General features: G+C 47.3%; 1 protein-coding gene across 1 annotated transcript; it reads right to left on the reverse strand.

Annotated features, from left to right (window-relative positions):
- Positions 1-5104: 5104 nt before the first annotated feature.
- Positions 5105-19008, reverse strand: Rnf114 (ring finger protein 114). Its single transcript, XM_085696995.2, has 6 exons — positions 18843-19008; positions 14748-14898; positions 10812-10918; positions 10150-10264; positions 8574-8681; positions 5105-6669 (listed from the first exon to the last, which is right to left on the reverse strand). The coding sequence occupies exons 1-6, from the start codon at positions 18983-18985 to the stop codon at positions 6604-6606; spliced, it is 690 nt and encodes a 229-aa protein (XP_085553121.1). The 5' UTR covers positions 18986-19008; the 3' UTR covers positions 5105-6603.
- Positions 19009-19462: the final 454 nt, after the last annotated feature.

Here is a 19462-nt window from a genome sequence, read left to right on the forward strand (position 1 = left end):
TCTATGTCTGTGTGGAGGGGTTGGATCCCATGGAACTGGAGGTACAGACAAGTGTGAGCTGTCATGTAGGTGCTGGGAATTGAACCTGGGTCCTCTGGAAGAGCAGGCAGAGCTCTTAACCACTGAGCTATCTTTCTAACCCCACATAAAAATTTTTAAATATTAAAAATTAAATAAATAGCTGGGTGCTGGGCGGTGGTGGCACATGCCGTTAATCCCAGTACTTGGGAGGCAGAGGCAGGTAGAGCTCTGTGAGTTCAAGGCCAGCCTGGTCTACAGTGAGTTCCAGGACAGGCTCCAAAGCTACACAGAGAAACCCTGTCTCGAAAAACCAATAAATAAATAAATAGCTGGGTGATGGTGGTACATGCTTTTAATCCCAGCACTCGGGAGGCAGAGACAGGTAGATCTCCAAGTTTAAGGTCAGCCTGGTCTACAGAGCAAGTTCCAGAATAGCCAGGGCTACAAAGAGAGACCCTGTGTCACAAACTCAAGAATAAATAAACAAGCAAAATCCACAGCCAACTCTCCACCCATCTCCATAAGGACAGGGGTACATCATTACTGGAATATGTACCCTGACCAAGGTCTGCAGTCTGCATTGCAGCAGATGCGCAATAAATACCAGGTGAATGAAGCAAGTGATTGCTCAGGTGGCAACCTTGACCTGGCCTTTTGTGTAGTAACAGAACCCGGAGGAACCCAGGAACCCCAAGAAGCCCAGTTGCAGAGAGATGGTTAACTTACTCTCTCTCTCCAGGATTTCTCTGTGTAACCTTCGCTGTCCTGGAACTCACTCTGTAGACCAGGCTGGCCTCTTAACCCAGAGATCCACCTGCCTCCCAAGTGCTGGGATTAAAGTTGTGCACCACCACTGCCCAGCACAAACTTTTTCTTTTGTGTGTCTTTTGGAGTGCTGCAGAGATTAAACTCAGGTTTCTCTGGCACTTGCTCAGGCTCACTATCTCACAGGGTCTCCCATATGCTCACATGGGCCCTTTGGCTGCAGCCTGGGCTGTAGAGCCTCTCCTGGCAGCATCTTCCCAGGATTTCATTCCTTCCCACACAGGAACTCAGATTTCCTCTAGATCTCCAAACATCTCTGAACCACAGAGGGCAAGAGAAGGTAGGCAGGATGCTGGGGAAGCAAGGGTTTAAGCATCCCATTGCACGAAGTCCTGAGATCAATCCCCAGAGATCAGCCTCCTCCATAAGGCAATGGTGGGGGAAAAAATGTGAAATGTATTTGGGCCTAGGAATTTGGGACCAGCCTGAGCAATACAGCAAGACCTCACTGTCTGAAAGTGGGGGCAGGGAGGGGGTGGAGGGATGAACAGAGTTGTGTTCCCATGTCTGGCATCATAACCATCTGTAACTCCAGTTCCAGGGTCTGGTCTGGGCCCTGTGCACACCTGCACTCATGTGCACATACAAACCACACACAGGCATATATATACACACACACACACACATAATTTAAAAATGAAATTGAACATGGTGGTGTAATCCCAGCACACAGGAGGCTGAGACAGGACTGTCAAAGTTCAAGGCTAGCCTGGGCTACAGAGCAAAACCCTTCCTCAAAGAAAAATTCAGGAAGGGAGGGAGGAAGGGAAATGGGGAAAATAAACGCCCGTGGCTTTCTTTCGAAAAATGTACCATGTGGAAACAATCTCCCATACATGAAATGTTCTCTGGTGCCTTTATTATCTTCTCTCACTTCCTCCCTCTGCTACTCTCGGAAGCCATTGATTTTCCAAGGTCAGAGTTAGCCTTCCTTTTGGACTCAGTTCAAACCCTGCACCTGTCACCAGACCTGTCCCTAGAGCCGACCCTTGTCCTGTTCCTGCTCACAGGCCTTTGCTGAATCCACAGATCTTCCCAGTGAACAAACAAACAGTTCAGAGATGCTAATGTCACCTCCAAGCCACAAACCCGGCTGAGGGGATGGGGTACTGTGATAAACCAGGAGAGCCCAGCTAAGGTGTGAGTATCATTTAGACTAGCCTGTGGTTAGGGCAGGGGGTGTGAGATAAAGCCTTGGGCTAGGGAAAAGAATGTTCCAGAGGTTAGGGCTCTAAGGCTGAGGGCAGAGGGCTCAGCATCAGATGACCTTGACTTCTGACCCAGAGTGCTGGGAGCACAGTTTGTTCGGCACCACACCCCTGCAGTGGTGGGGAGGGAACCAGCACCTGAGACCTGATCTTCAATGAATGTGAGAGCTGTGTGGCTGGCGGGGTGTGTGTGTGTGTGTGTGTGTGTGTGTGTGTGTGTCGGGGGTGGGGGGTGGGGGGGGTGTTCAGCCCTCACCAGGAGGAACCCTGAACTAACTTCAATCCTTCTGCTTCTTATCTTAGAGATAAATTTGCCAGATACAACACAGATGCACAAGTTGAATTAGAATTTCATATAGATAACGAGTAAGTTCTTAGCTGAGATTCAGATTTAACTGGGACCTCCCACCATTTCATTTGTTAAATCTTTGGATCTAGGTGACTGGAGAGATGGCTCAGCAGCACTGACAACTCTTCAGGGAAACTGGGTCAATTCCCAGCACCCACATGGCAGCTCACAACTGTCTATAACTCCAGGGTCCAACACCTTCATACAGACATATGCACAGGTAAATAAATTTTAAAAAATCTTGGGATCTATTTAGAAACTGGTTCTAATAGGGTGTTGTGGCTTAGACCTACAGTCACAACTACTCTTGGGAGGTGGAGGCAGGTGCCCAGCCTGAGCTACACAGTGAGTTCTAGGCTAGGCTACATAGTAAGATTTTGTGTGTGTGTGTGTGAGGGATGGGCTACACAAGACCCGCAAAGCAATCAAACGAACAGAAGAAAAAGAAATAGTTCTGGAACAGCAAGATGGCTCATCGAGTAAGAGCATCAATTCATACAAGTCTGATTACCTGATTTGTATTCCTGGAACCTGGAGAGGAAGAAAATGGGTGACAAGTTGTCCTCTGACATCCACATGAGCCATGAACACCTGCAACGCATACTTCATTACCACCACCACACAAGCCACCCCACAAACACGAATACACACACACACGCACACACATACACATAATGCACATGAGCTCAACATGCATAGACACATACATGTATACATATACATGCATACATACACACATAGACACACATGCACACACACTATGACACTCATGGGCCTATCAGCAGTCATCACTGAGCCCCACCTTGCTTTCTAGGAACAGGGAGCTCCTGAAAAATCTTAGCTCCCGAGAGTTTGATTCCATTTGTTTATCTGTAGGATGTGTTTCTAAAAGTCTGAGTCACTTTCTGCTGGGATTCCTGTGGCCAGCCTGGGGACCCCTGACCTGGGGTCTCCAAAAGAGATCCCTGTACCTCTCCTCTCTCTTTATCCCGGTCTACCTCTCACTGCCCTCTAGACCAGCGGTTCTCAACTTGTGGGTCACGACCCCACTGACAAACCCTATCTTCAAAAATATTTACAGTCTGGCTCAACAGTAGCAAAATTAGTTATGAAGTAGCAATGAAAATAACCTTATGGTTGAGGGGGTCACCACAACATGGGGAACTGTATTAAAGGGTTGCAGCCTTAGGAAGGTTGAGAACCACTGCTCTAGGCTCGTTTCTGCCTCTTGTCCTCGTGATCCAGCAGTTTTGCAGACAGAAGATCCAGCCACACAGGCACACATGCAGTGTTGGTGGGCTTGCTCCCTGCAGTGCCTACTACAAGGGTGTCAAACTGGGAAGTTCACTGCAAAAATAAGTATACTTGCCAGGTGGTGGTGGTACATGCCTTTAATCTCAGAGGCAGGTTTATCTCTTATGAGTTTGAAGCCAGCCTGGTCTACAAAGCAAGTTCCAGGATAGCCAGGGTAGGGTTACACAGAGAAACCTTGTTTCCAAATACCAAAACTAAAACCAAACAACAACAAAAATACAAGTATCCTCCATCTGTTCCCAGAAGTGCCATGCAGTCCTTAAATGTAAAGCTTCAGAACTGGGTGTGGTGACTAGAGTCAGAGACTGGAGGATCCTGGGATATATGGAATTCTGAACACTCAAGACAAGACAGAATAGAAAAAGGGCTGGGAGTGTCACTCAGCCGGGTAGATTGCTTGCCTAGCATAACTGAAGCCCAGCAGGATAAACACAGGTCAAGGTAGTACACACCCATAACCTTGGTACTTGGGGTTGAGGCATGGGAATCAGAAGTTCAGGATCATCCTCAGCTACTTAGAGTTAGATCAGCCCAGGATACACCAGACCCTATCTAAAAAATAACAAGGAATTTTACTGAGATGATCTTCCTAGTTGTGTGTGGTGGTACATGTCGATGTGTGGTGGCACATGCCGAGGCAAGGTGGATTCTAGTTAGAAGCCTGCCTGGTCAACAGTTTCAGCACAGGACAGCCATACTAGAGAACACCTTGTCTCAATAAATAAATAAATAAATAAATAAATAAATAAAAACAAATTTGGTGTAAACAGACCTCAAGGAAACAAATGGACATAAATGAAAACTGACCGGAGTCCAAGGCTCAACTTGGAGATGTCGCAATAAGCCATTCTCAGTCGCCTGGGCTAGGTGTTTCTCCTCAGAGTAAGTAGGAAGGATACAGTAGAGACAGGATGTGCTGAGACCTCTGGGCCATATTCAAGTCTCTATAGGACCAGGATAGGAACAAAGCCCAGGCGGCCAGCCCCACAGATCCCAGGCAGCATCCAGTGCACTGTTCTGCACACTCCTTTAGGTGGCTCATTGCATACCATGACCCTAGTTCATAAGGGGTCAGAAACTGGCACAGATGCACATACTTACAAGGACCCCACATCTGAGCCCTTGGAACCCCTTAACTGTCTCACTGCAGGGATGGGTCTAGAGTCTGACCTGCTTCTGTGAATTCCCCACTCAGAAAGGAGAAGGTGACAATTTTTGCTATTTTTCAGAGAAGACAGGCCCAGCTGATGAAGCCTCAGAATTGACTAGAAGCCAGGCTGACTCAGGGACAGACAAGAATGCTCCCTTGGAGTAACAACCTTCTGGAGGCTGCCAAGCCCAGACTCCAGAAAAAACTATTTAATGAAAACACGTTACAGCCTGCTGGTTGGATAAATTATAAATTTATTTATATTTCACCTTTTAAAAGCCAGAACATAACACCACACTTTCTGGAAAGTTGCTGTATTAGAAATAGTGAACGTGATACAGGACAAGAGGTTCATGTTGCACTGTAGCATGGCTGTGCCCTTCTCAGTTCCTCAGGTCAAGGTTGTGTCAGACTTCCCTCCAGGCATCTCCTGAGCAAACCTTTCCAGAGGGTACAGTGAAGAGGTGGTGATGAAAGTGATCCTGCCCGACTCTGCAAGTTAGGGGGTTCTGAGCTAGCTCTTCCTGGCAGGCAGAGGTTGCAGTGGAAGGAGGCGTCAAAAGCACACTAGTGTATGCAGTCTCAGCTACACCAGAGCCACAGGACAGGAAAGATGACTTACTCCTAAGCCCTAGGTCTTCAGAGGGTCTGTTCTACAGATTGGCCTGGTGGTGCCCATACTGTACTCTGTAAATGTGCTGGACTTCCAGCGTTTGGAGCAGAACAGCTGCTCGACAGAGCCTCCAGCAGGCTGCCTTTCTCAGCTTCAGCAGGGGCCTAGCTTCCTTAACTTCCCAGTAGGGGCTTTGAAGAGACAAGTGGGTAGGACCCTGGCTTTGCCACAGCCTGTGCACTGAAAGGCAGGGCTTTAAAACACACACTTGAGCAAGGAGGGTTGAAGGACAGCAAGAATCATCAGGTTCATCAAGTTACCAAGCAGCACATACAACAGTCAGTGCCTTCCCTTCTCCCATTACCCAAGGGCTCTCATTCTTCAGAGCAAGACTATCAGCAGATACCCAACAGAAGGGTCCAGGACCCAGCCACCTGGAACACTCATCAGAGTGACAGAGAACCAAAAGTCACACCACTCCACTTTCTCCCCACTTACAAATAAATGCACCCCAGCTTTGCTACCCAACATTCCCACTACATTTCTATGGTGATACCTTATCCTATAAAGGCACTGTCAGGCATTTAAGACAGAAGCCATCAGTTCTATGGATGTACAGGTGTAGGGAAACAGCAGAAACCAAAACTTCCAGCATCAGTTTGTGAAAGACCAAGGTCACCCAAGAGGAAAAGATGAGCACAGCCCTGTCCTGGTACACAGCAGAACCCAGGTACCTCAGGGCCAAGGAAAGGAGTCCCTGTTTTATTGTGCTATTCATGGCCCAAAGAAGGGCCTGGCTGGCTGGGAGGACCTAGGAGATGAACACAGGACAGTAGGATGAATGTGGGGACAGAAGCTGGTCTCTTCATAAAGGAGGCAGTAGCTGAGGTGTGTGAGAGAAGACCATGGGACAAACAAGGTTACCAGTGGGGAAGACAATGTCAGGAAGAGTCCAAAGAAAACAGGGCTCTGCCCTAGGGCCCTGTCACCCTAGGAGAAGTGACCCTGTCCAGTGCCATGGCTCATTTCCAGATCTGCATTACATGTGAGGTGCAGGAGTCAAGGGCTCACAACCTAATGCATATTGGAAGCTCTAGAATGAGGTGGACAGTGAGGACCCTGCTCACTGGTCAGTGATGGATCGTTGCAACACCTGGTTCATCATGTCATCTTCATCAACATCATAATCCTGAGGGCAGAAGAGAAGTAACTGTTTACACCCAGAATATTCAACTTCAGCAGGAACCTAGCAAGACAGTCTGCTAAGGACCCCAGGCTACTGTTTAGATGCTGTGAAACTGGGGAAATTACTTCATTTCTCAGTGTCTCTGCTGTTTCATCATTAAATAAAAGTTAACAGCTTGGGGCTGGAGAGACAGCTCGGTGGTTAAGAGTAGTGGTTGCTTTTCCAGAGGACCCAGGTTCAATTCCCATCACCCATAGTGGATCACAACCCGTTAACTCCAGTCCCAGAGTTAACACCTTTTGGTCTCTGCAGGCACTGCATATATGTGGTGTACAGACATACATATACTCAAACATCTAAAAAATAAAAAGTAATTCCTGGGGCTGCAGAGATGACTCAGTTGGCAAAGTGCCTGCTGTGTCAAGCACAAAAACCAAGTTCAGATCTCTACCACCCATGTAAAAAGGAGGGTGAAGGTGTTGAGGTGAACACCAGTAATCCCAGTACTCTACAGAGGAGACGGGATCACAAAGACTTGCCTCACTTAACAGACTCATCCAAGTGGAGATACCCTTTCAAGAATAGGGTGGAAACTGATAAAAGGCCACCTGATGTTGACACCTGGCCTCTGTCCATGCATGCGCAGATCACGTGTGCACATGAACACTCTCCAGCAAACAACAAAACAAAAACAAAATTCCATTCCTTCCCCAATGAGAACTCAGTGTCCGAGAGAGTACACACACCTAACACAAACTAAGTATTCAAATACTGAATTCAGTCCATGGGTGTAAAAATAAGACAAACACACATACACTCAACTGAGGTGCCCTTCCCAAGAGACGTTAGAGGCACATTGGGACTACAGTTAAACAGCCATCTGGGTGAGGCAGAAGCCTACCTGAGCAGTAAGACAATCATCTCTACAGGGTCAGTATGGACAGCCTTCAAGTTTGTTCCAAATATTATACTGAGAATAAGTTTTGCTCTTTGTTTTTGAGACAAGGTTTCTCCATGTAACAATCCTAGCTGTTCTGGAACTTCCTTTGTAGACCAGGCTGGCCCCGGTGTAGTGGCGCATTTCTTTAATCCCAGCACTCGGGAGGCAGAGGCAGGTGAATCTCTGTGAGTTCGAGGCCAGCCTGGTCTACAAGAGTTAGTTCCAGGACAGGCTCCAAAATTACAGAGAAACCCTGTCTCAAAAAAAAAAAAGATCCACCGGCTTCTGTCTCCCAAGTACTAGGATTAAAGGCGTGTACTGCCATCCCTGGTTAGATTTATTTTCATTAATGTATTTATGTGTATACGTGTGTGGAGGGTAGAGGGGAGAATGTCATGTGTGCAGGTATCAGCAGAATCCAGAAGAGGGTGCTGGATCTCCAGAGCTGGAGTTACAGGTGTGCTCTTCAATGCTGCTGCTCTAGCTCTAGCAGGGCCCTGTTTTGTGTTACCGTCTTACATTGCTGGGGACAGAAGCCAGGATGTCTTGCATGGCAAAGGCTCTACCACTAAGCCATATTCCAAAGACACATCTACACTTCCAGGTAGTTGGAGTTGCAGCCCCTGTCAGTTTGTGGGCCATTTCTATTCACTGCCTTGTCCTTGGACAGCCAACCTGAGTGTAAACCAACTAAGTTCTCTAAAGAAATCAAATACAGCAAAAGTGGGCAAAATTGGGAGGCAGAGTAGGGAAAAGAAAAGAGGAAGTCTCACAGCTGGAAAACTGCCAGGACATCTTAAGTCCTACTTAAGTCCTATCTTAAGTCCTACTCTGACACCCGTGAAGAGACATTGTGCAACTTCCCTCTGGGACCAAGAGTTCTTTAAGCCTGAATAGTGCCCCAGGCGGCTGCCCTTTCCAGAAAATTGAGCAGCAGTGTTGTTCCCTGGGGTGGGTACAGACTCACCACAAAAGTATCATAGGAAAAGCGGTGGCGGCGTTGGATATGTTCCATGAAGTTGGCGCTGCGGTAGCTGGGGTCTCCCCAAGGCATGGAGGCACATATGGGACAAACCTGCCAGGAGGAAGCAAGATGCTGTGACCTGATGCCTGAGCTAAACCTGGCCCTCTGTGACCTCTGCTCATCCCCCTTTCTTCTAGGACAGATTTACTGACAAGCCCAGATACAAGGCCTGGTCACTCTACCCCATAAACATGAAGCAACCCAGAAAATACTGTCTATTCAATTCAAACGACACGTGGGAATGGGTACGGGCTCGTAAAATGATGGATGACTGATCCCCAATAAAGTAAAATTCAGCTTTACACTAATGATAACAAAGTAAAGGCCCGAATGACAAGGATAAGGCCTAAAGTGAGCATACAAAAAGCCAATCTGAACAGGCACATAGAATATACCTCTAACCCCAGCACCAAAGAGGGGGAGGAAAGAGGATCAGGGAGAAGGCGAGCCTGGGCTATAGGAGTGATTTGGAGGCAATGACAGAGCATGCTGCCCTGGCTCAGATGAGAGTGGAGAAGCACTGGGATGGACACTGCATGTGGCTAGCTCCTGACTCTCCGCTTGATTTCCCCGCTCTGTTCACTGAACTCAAAAGGCAGCAGACTTCCTCACCTGCACACCATCCCAGTTTCCTCCTTAGTCCAAGAGGCAAACATGGTTTCCTTAAACTCAAAAAAGCTCACGTTTGCCTCCTTGAATCCAAGCCACCAACTCCATTTCAGCTCTCCAAGTTCAACATACCCCTGCCTTAACTAAGCTTGGTCACCCTACTTTCAGAGGTCACCTTTCACTTTGGAACCTGAAGACCATCCTTAGCTGGAGCTTGCCTCCCTTCTTGAGCTGATTGCAGACCCCTGGTAGGTGCTGGGATGGTCAAGTCTGGAGCCAATAGCTGTGAGCCTAGCTAGATCAGGAGGCAGAACTTGCTTTCTCACTTCCCTTCTGACTGTCTATGAATAAGAGCACCCAATCTTGAATAGGGCTAAGAGCTTGGATCACCTCTACCAATTATGACAGCACCACTTATCTTGACAGCTTCTGAGCTGGTGACATGGCTTAATGGTAGAACACTTGCCTATAATAGGTAAGGCAGGGGTTCAACCACCAGCACAACAAAGAAATAAAAACAAAATATCCAGAGCTGGGCATGGTGGCTCAGTGCAAACCTGACACGTGGAAGGTGAAGCAGGAGGATCAAAAATTCAAAATCACCCCTGGCTACAAGATGAGCTTGAAGTCAGCATAACCTACATGAGACTCTTTGTTGTTGTTCTTGCTTAAGTGATTTAAAAAGAAAAAAAAAAAACATTAAGATATATGCTGAAGAACTTAAGAGGGAAAAGGTCATAGTATCTGTAACTTCCTAAATGGCTCATCAAAACCATACATTTATATATAGAACACAGTTAAGCACATTTTAGCAACTGTTGTGAGGTGAAGGCTAAGACTTCATTGTACAATCTAGTAATTTTCTGTATGTCTGATTTTTTTATCTACTCAAAGAAAAGGTAATTCTTACCACAGACTTGGTATCCGTGCTGTGTGACAATTTGCAGTGCTCCACAAGTCCTTCCTGATCAAAGTTCTTCTCAGGACAGTAAGGACAAGGAAAGGTGTACCGGTTTGGGATATTTCTGGGAGGTGAGATACAAAAGAGCACCCTCAGAACCATTCCACACCATTTCAACCATTGCCCACTCCAACGAACCTGTATGAGTGGAAGTTCCACCTCAGTTACCCCTCCTCCCTCTCCAAACCTAACCCTCAGAAAGCCTGCCACGGGCAGCTCCTTCCTCTGAGATGCTCAAGACCATGCCCACAGGGTATTTAAGAAGCAGTCCTGTTCTCCCCCAACACTCCCCACCCACCCTTCCCATACACTGGGAGTTATTTTGCTCAAATTAAACTTGGTTTTATTAGTTCGGTCTGATATGATTTATTGCATCAGTGGAAAGATTTAATATAGAAGCATGGACTACCTTTCAGAACCAAGACCATCACGCGCCAGAATTGAGTGTTTTGGTATCAGCACAGTTAACACATAAAGACACCCCCCACCCCAGAACCTTTCATCCTTAGCCAGCACCAGTGATCACATCTAATTCCCCAAATCTTTGCATCTAAATCCTCCTCCAACACAAGCATCTCACATCTTTCTGGGGAGAGTAAGTCATTTATTACCTTGGCTGAAGGGATGCATCCTTGGTGGTAGCCTTCACACCTTCCATGATATAATTCTGGTATTTGGAACACGAAGCCACATGGGCTCGGATCTTAGACAGGACGTACTTGAATATAAAGAGCGGGACCAAGAGTTAGAGAGGAACTATTAAGAAATGATCCCAAACTAGGGGTAGAAGAACTACACCACACAATGGGTTAACAATCAGAGAACTCCTGACTATGCCAGTAGGCAGAAACCAGACAGTTGCGGCCTTTCTCTATGGCAGGATGGCTATTTCACCTTGCTTATATCTGCTTCCACTATGAGGTCACTCTTACCATCTGCTCTTGGCTTACTGACATTTTCCAAATCCAGTGATGCTTTAAGAAGTATTCTAAACTCTATTTTGTGCATGTGTGTGATCTGTGTGGATGACACACAGGTGCTGGTCCTCTACCTTGAGACAAGGACTTTCATGACTATGTAAAGTCAGGCTGGATGTCCCACAAGCTTCTGCTGATTCTCCTGTGGAATTACAGATTCTGCTATTGCCATCTCTCTGAACTCAGGCCTCAGGTGTCAGAATTTGGCAGCAAGCACCATTAACTGCAAAGTCATCTCACTGGTTCTACACTCATACATTTGAATTTCTCTTACCCAGGCATGGTGGCGCACATTTGTGATCGCAAGGACTCTGGGAGGGTAAGACAGGAAGACTACCAAGAGTTCCAAGTTAGTTTAACCTACACAGAGATGAACCGTATTTTGGTCTGCTTCCAACTGTACCTTTGTTGTTTTGCATTTATTACCCAAGTTGGCCTGAAGAAGTCCTCGTCTCAGCCTCCCCAGGAGAGAATACAGACACACGCTAACACACTTGTGTGAGAACTCTTAAAGAAATATGCAAAATGAGAAAGGAGAGAAAGATTTGGGGGGCACATCTAACGTACAACCATCTATTTTTTTTTTGCTTTGTGACAGGGTCTCATGTAGTTCAGGCTGACCCGGAACTTGCAATACTCCTGCCTCTACCTTCCCAGTGTTGGTTGGTATTGCAGGCATGTGTCAATAACACACAGCTTTACTAACCTTACAGAGAAAAATTAAAGCACACAGGGGAGAAGAGTGTGCATGAGAAAAGAAAGATTGAAGTCAGTTTGTTGAGATTCAAAATGAAACTGTGAGGATACAGGGTTTCGATCCCAGAGCTGGAGGCACTGGCCAGAGCGCACTGACTCAGATGCCAACCTTGGAGCTGGCCCAGAACACTCAGACTCAGCTGTCCACCCAAGAGCCTGAGAATAAATGTGGGCTCCAATAAGAGTCTCACTGTGCACCCAAAACTAAAGCCCTCTGAAAAGATAAAGGAAAAAGCTGTATCCATCCTATGGCCATCTATACTACAATGCTCAAAGTTCAGAATTCAAGGTTATTCCCCTACATACTGAGTCTGAGACCAGCCAAGGCTGCACTAGATCCTGGGTAAAAGAACAAAGAGAAGAGCTGGAGAGAAGGCTCAGTGGTTAAGAGCTCTGGCTGCTCTTCTAGAGGAACCAAGGTTCAATTCCCAGCACCCAATGGGCAGCTGTCTATAGCTCCAGTTTCAGGGCGTCTGGCATCTTCATGCAGACATACATGAAGGCAAAACACCAATACACATAAAATAAATCTTAAAAAAATAAAAGGGAGGCGGGACTGAAACTTGCTAGGCATGATCACTCACATTCGTAATCCCAACACTTCAGAGGTGGAGGCAGAAGATCAGTTTAATGCCAACCTTGGTCATATGAGACTATTTTATTTTGTTTTTACTTTTTAAAAAAACAATAAACCACCAACCTGGGCATGGTGGTGTAAACATTTAATCCCAGCACTCAGGAGGCAAAGGCAGGTCAATCTCCTTGAGTCCCAGGCCAGTCTTGTCTACATATAGAGCTCCAGGACAATCAGGACTACAAAGAGTAACCTTGTCTCAAAACAAAGACAAAAACAAAAACAAACCAAAAACCAAAACCAGTTGGTGGTGGTGGCAGCGCAAGCCTTTAATCCCAGCACTTGGGAGGCAGAGGCAGATGGATCTCTGTGAGTTCGAGGCCAGCCTGGTCTATAAGAGCTAGTTCCAGAAGAGGCTCCAAAGCAACACAGAGAAATCCTGTCTTGAGAAACAAAAACAAGAAAAAAAAAAAAAACTAAAACAGAACAAAAATAAAGCCAACAAACCAAGTAAACCAACCAGGGATTAGCATTGTGACTGTCAGAGTAAACAAGATAATGAGATTCAGATGGTTGTGGTAACTTGTGCCTATTAATCTTGCAGCACTTAAGAGGCAGAGGCAGGAGGAACTCTGAGTTCAAGTTCTGCCTGGTCTACTACATAGAAAGTTCTGAGCTAGCTAGGATTACATGGTGAGACCTTGCCTTAAAAAGCAAAACTAGGCTGGTCCGAAGGTAGTGAGTTATCTCAATTGATTGTTCACAGTCAGTTACAGATTGAACTCCTGTTCTACACTTTCCCCCCTTCTCACTACTGCACTTGACTAGTCTTAAAAAAAAAATAAAAATAAAAAAAAGCAAAACTAAAATAAAATAACAAGATGACATACAAAGCTATCTAGTTAGTAAAGCAAGAATTTCAAATATAAAAAGATGAAAGAAGGGGGCTGGAGAGATGGTTCAGAGGTTAAGAGCATTGTCTGCTCTTCCAAAGGTCCTGAGTTCAATTCCCAGCAACCACATGGTGGCTCACAACCATCTGTAATGGGGTCTGGTGCCCTCTTCTGGCCTGCAGGCATACACACAAACAGAATATTGTATACATAATAAATAAATAGATAGATAGATAGATAAATATTTAAAAAAAAAGATGAAAGAAGCAAAGGGGTACCCTCACTGTATTTGTACAAAGTTATACTGATATCTGCCTAAAGAGTACAAAGTGCTGAGCAGCTTTTTAAACGTAAAACTCTCCTCCAGCCTCAGCCTGGGTGCCAGGATCACCAGTGAACAACACCACATAGCAAACTGACCCCCATTTCAAGAGGGGATCTATGATGGAACACACAGTGGTGTTTTATTTTTTTTTTTTAACTGTCTAGAATAAAAAAATGTAATGACTTAAAAATCAACAAGGAAGATAAAGTACAAGTTATCTGTGCTCCCAGCAGTAGTGATCAGTGCAAGCATAGGGCACAGCAATGTATCTCTGAGAAAATGCACAGCACGACCACATTACCCTGGTAGGTAGACACTGCTGGTCACTTCCCACCTCACATCGACTCAGGAGTCTTTCAAGGGTTAAAACAGATCCAGTACATTTATAACTCTAGTGATGATTTTTTTTCTTTTTTTGAAGCAGTCTCATGTATATCAGGTTGGGTCTGAATTTCAGATCCTCCTATTACTACATAGGGTGCTGGGATGGAACCCAGGGCTTCTTGCACGCTAGTAAGTACTCTACTGAATAATACCCATTGCACCAGATGTTTTGAGCCACTAATTTTATTTTATATATTTTTTAAAAATTAAATACCCTTATATCCTATTAAAATAGAAAGCAAACAAGAGAGTTAACACTTTCTCAGGTAGGTCTTCGGTAATCCAAGCTGGTTTAGGACTCCTGGCTTTGCTGCCTCTGTCCCCAAGTGCTTAGAGTATAAGTGTGTACCACTCCCCAGCTGAAGATAGGTCTTTTATGGGGGTGGGGTTTATTTCTATAGGTTTCAAAGGTAAAATGTATAAATCGCTAAACTAAATCAACTCATGGGGAAAAAAAAAAACAACCCAGCAAGGTCATGGGGGAAAAAAACAAAACCAACCCAGCAGCACAGCGACCACCACAAACAGCAGGCATGCATTTGCGCTGTTAGTCACTCCTCAGCTTTAACTTTAGACATTTGTACTGTTTTACCATCTCATCACTGAAAGACAAGGACTCTCCACGTATGTCCACATACATTCTTACTGCAGCCAGGGCAAGAAGTCTCTGTGCTCTCGATCTGTCGCTCGAGCTCCACAGCTCGGACGCCAGGTGCCAGAGCGCTGCGACACACCCCACAGACAGGTTTCTTCGGCTTCAGACATTCCTGCAGGCATGCAGAGCAAAAGCTAGAACAAGACATACAGAGAACCTCTGTCATGCAAAGAGACAAGACAACAAAAAAGATCAACTCTTTAAAAGACGCCAATGAAAAATGGATTTGAACAGCCTACTTCCTACTTATTCAAATAAAATACTAAGTGCTTTCAGGACAGAAAAAACTGTACACACACTACACTATGTAGAAAAAGAAATTATGCTTGAGCCTTCAAAGCTTAGTTCTTGTCACTAGGGAGTCTTGGTGGGGTTTCCAGATCCCATTTCCTTGTGTGTGAAACTGAAGACATCATACCCACCTGGAGTATTGCTGGAGAATGCCCCATGAATAGCAAACACTTAGCTGGGTGTCATGCATGTGTCAAACAGTATGTGGAACTGCTACTCTCAGAGGTGAACGCAAAGCATGGGTACACACAAACCCAGTGGAGCTAATTATAAGTCAAGAATGGAGCCCATCAGAACTCAGAGGCAGGGCTGGAGAGATGACTCAGAGGTTAAGAGCATTGCCTGTTCTTCCAAAGGTCCTGAGTTCAATTCCCAGCAACCACATGAGGTCTGGTGCCCCCTTCTGGACTGCAGGCATACACACAGACAGAATATTGTATACATAATAAATAAAATATTTAAAAAAAAAAAAGAACTCAGAGGCAGCCTCTGGATCAGCCTTAAAAGCGGTGGCGCAGGCCTTTAATTCCAGCACTCGGTAGTCAGAGGCAGACGGATCTCTGTGAGTTCGAGGCCAGCCTGGTCTACAAGAGCTAGTTCCAGGACAGGCTCCAAAGCTACAGAGAAACTCTGTCTTGAAAAACAAGACAAACAAACAAACAACAACAACAAAAAAAACCCAACAACAACAACAAAACCTGCAACAGACAAAGGAAGAATACTCTATGACCTCAAGCCAAAAAAGTTTTTTCAGTTTATGCATGGTGTGGTGGGGAAGAAAAGTCCTAGCACTCAGGCGGCAGAGGTAGGAGGCTCTGAGTTCGAGGCCAACCTGGTTTATATATAGCAAGTTCCAGGACTGCCAGGGCTACACAGAGGGAGAGACCCTGTCTCAAAAAAACAAAGCAAGCAAATATCAATCCCAAATTCAAAAATGTCAAGGGAACTTTACTCACAGGCAGGCAAACTAAACAGTGAAAAGAGGATACTGCGGGAAGGGGAGTTCAGGCTGAACATTCTCTAAGTACCCAGGAGACCAAATTCTAAAGTGTTTCTCGATAGGTGGTGGTAGCGCACACCTTTACAGTACTTGGGAGGCAAAGGTTTTTCTCAGAAGCAGGTCAAAGGTTTAAAGCAAGATACTAACATCAAACCCAAGTCTCAGGAAACTGGCTCTGTGCACTGCAGACAGCAGCACACTTTCTGAATGTGAAGACTGACGACAGTGCAAACCTAACAAGTGACTCGGGGGGTCACTATGGAGGCTCCAGAGGCCACAGAAGCACACTGTGAGCCAGAGGCAGAGGCAGCACCTGCTGGCTCACTGAGTTGGAAGAAGAGAAGAGCAGGTGGTGATGCTGAGGAGAAACACAGGAAGAATGGTTATGAAGGCGGGAGCACCACACTACTCAGCCACTGACACATTGTGCAGTTCCATTGACGAAATCTGATGAAGAGCCCAGGATATGTGTTTAAAGCACAGTTGACCCATTTTTTTACTTTTAAGAAATCTTTATCATGTTAGGCAAAAGTCTAGTATAGGTTGGGAGTCCTTGTCATTTACCTGAGGGCAGAGTGGTGAATTAAGTTTCTGTCTTTATGATGATACACACATGTACACATAAATTTTGTTTTCAGACAGCGTTTCTCTGTGTAACTAACAGTCCTGGCTGTCCTGGAACTTGATTTGTAGACTAGGCTGGCCTTGAACTCACAGAGAGCTGCCTGTCTCTGCCTCCTGAATGCTGGGATTAAAGACACTGACCACAATGTTGTATTTTTAAATTGAAGAAACCACAGTCACTTCTTACGGTGATGGAGAATAAGGATAACACCACAGGAAGTGCCTCTGAGGAGGTGACACTGAACTGCAGGTCACAAAGACCTGGACAAAGAGTGCGACAGAGATGACACCAAACATGAGAGAAAGTGTCAAGAGTAGACAAGAAGACCTATGGGACAGTGATGTGGCAGATCTCACAGAGAAAAGGCAAGGAAGGCAGGGTCTTTGCAAAAGCCCACCCAAAGAGTAACTCCAGACAACAGGAAACCCACCCAGCATGCAGATAAAAGCAGCTTATTTAATGGCCTATCACAAGCTCACCAGCCTTGGGTATGCCTGAGTTACACCCTGACAAGTAAGCAGCTTCTAAGCTGCCTGCTGTGCCCTGAGCTTTCAGTTTCTACTTCCTAGTAATGGGGATCTTTCCTTAGCTCTAGCTATCTGCACTCCACCCAGACCATAGAGGATGTAGCTACTCAGGGTCTGATCCTAGTCTCATGAAAAGCAAAGGTCCCAACCACAGCTGTGGAACAATCAACTAGGTAGAGCAGAGAGCACTTGGAGAAGGCTCTCTCAAGGTGTCTGACTTCGGGCACCATCAAACTGCTGAGTACCTGACTGGTACTCAGCTCCTTGACCTCTGACCTAGGAAAAAGTCAAGGAAGCCTCAAATTTGATTGCTTTTCAATCTGGTCAAGTTTGTTCATAAAGTTAACAGCTGCACACCACTCTTGCAATGCTTTCCTACTGCATGCTACCTACACCACAGCTTCATCATTAGCAATTCTTTTAAAAAATTTGGGGTGTGTGTGTGTGTGTGTGTGTGTGTATCACGCATATGCGCGAGTGCAAATGTGTGCGCCACCGAGGACAACTTTTGGGAGTCAATTCTTCTACCATGTGGCTCCCCAGGAGTGAACTGTCATCAGGTTTGGTCACAAATGCCTTCACCTTCTGAGCCATCTCACCGGCCACTACCTACTATCATCTTCCTGGGTTGTCAACCCTAGGGTCAAATCGTCTTCTTACTGTACCCCGAAGCCAGTACAACAGACACTCCAGTTGACTGTGTGCGGTGTAGGGACACCTACAGTGCTGAGCAATGGATTACATTAAGGGGAGAAGAAAGGCATGGTACCCCTGTTCTTGTGGTCCCTACATGCTGCTCTGGGTACGGAAAAGCAAGCAAAGCCACAGGAGGGCGGGGAGAGAGGTCATCTATGCCAGGCCGTGCAGCGCGAACACTTGTGGGGAGGGGATGGGGCCAGGTCACCTACACCTCAACTGCAAGGAGCTCAAGGTTCCTGGCTGCTGGGAAGGCTGCCCTGGTCCCGCGCGGGCAGCGGGTCTGGGCTAAACCAGACCTGGCAAACCACCTGGGGACAGCCGGGCAGGTGAGGCGGCCCCATGCCAGCCTTCAAAGTTCATTCACCTGGAAATGGCTGGCCCGCACAGGACGGCCGTGGGAACGCCTGCGGGGCCCAAAGGTGCCGGCGTTGCGAGGGTCGCCAGGACCAACCCTAGGTAACACTCGGTGAGCGGGACCACGGAGAAAATGAAGCAGGTGGTGGCGTGTCCCCAGTCCCTGCAGCTGAGGGGAGTGTCAATGTGCAAGGGTGGAATTCAATCCCCGCTGTACGGTCCCAGCCCCGAGGGCAGCCCAGGCCGTCCGCGCTCAGCTCCTGAATCGACTGACACGGCCCGGATAGTGACACGGGGCTCCGGGCCACGCGGGCTTAGCTACAGTCCGAACGAAGCGCGCCCCAGTGAGCGCCCCGCCTCCGGGCCGCGGCTAAGGCCGAGCCCCCCAACGCTTCCCTTCCGTTCTGGGCTCGCCCGGTGCCCGCTGTTAATTTTGGCCGCCCGGCGGGAGCCCCGCTTGACCGCCTGGCGGTCACGCACACACTTCGGCCGCACGGCCCGCGGCGGGTGGGGCGCGCCGCCGAGGCTCGAGGGCACCAACCGGCCGCCCCCGTCCCGTCCCGCCCGGTGCCCGCCACTTACACGTGTCCGCAGGGCACCTGCATCGGCTTCTCGAACACTTCCAGGCACACGGGACACGTGAAGCGGCTGAGGGGGTCAGTATCGGATGCGGGCGTCGCCAACTGCGCGGCTCCATCCCGGGCTTCCTGCTGCGCCGCCGCCATCTTGCCGCTGAGGAGCGCCGCTCAGCGAGAGAAAGAGCCGCCAGGAGTGGGGGGGGCCCGTCGGCATCTGCGCACGCGCGAGGGGCGGGACCGGGGAGGTGGGCGGGGTTGAAAGCCACAGGCGTGCAGGTGTGCTGATGGCGGCCCGGTGAAGGTAGGTTCTCCTCAGAAGGCGACCCAGTCACGCCGTGCCCACAGGAATTCGCACCATGAATGTGTATTGTTACCCTTGACCTTAGCCAACTCACCAACTTTCTCAGGCGAACTTTGAACATTCCAACCTCCTGCCTCAACCTACCAAGTAGTTGGAGATACAGACGGCACCACCAGGTGTAGCCAGATGATTTTTATCAGATTTCTTAAGATTTTTCCTGACTGAAAACGAGGAGGCAGGATTTCCTCTTAGGGGGTACATGGGTATGTCACATACTCACCTGGCCTATAGCTGGACACCACTTCCCTTCAGACTTTCCAGGT

The sequence above is a fragment of the Myodes glareolus genome, chromosome 10 (genome assembly GCF_982192425.1).
Source record: "Myodes glareolus chromosome 10, mMyoGla1.1, whole genome shotgun sequence".
Classification (NCBI taxonomy): domain Eukaryota; kingdom Metazoa; phylum Chordata; class Mammalia; order Rodentia; family Cricetidae; genus Myodes; species Myodes glareolus.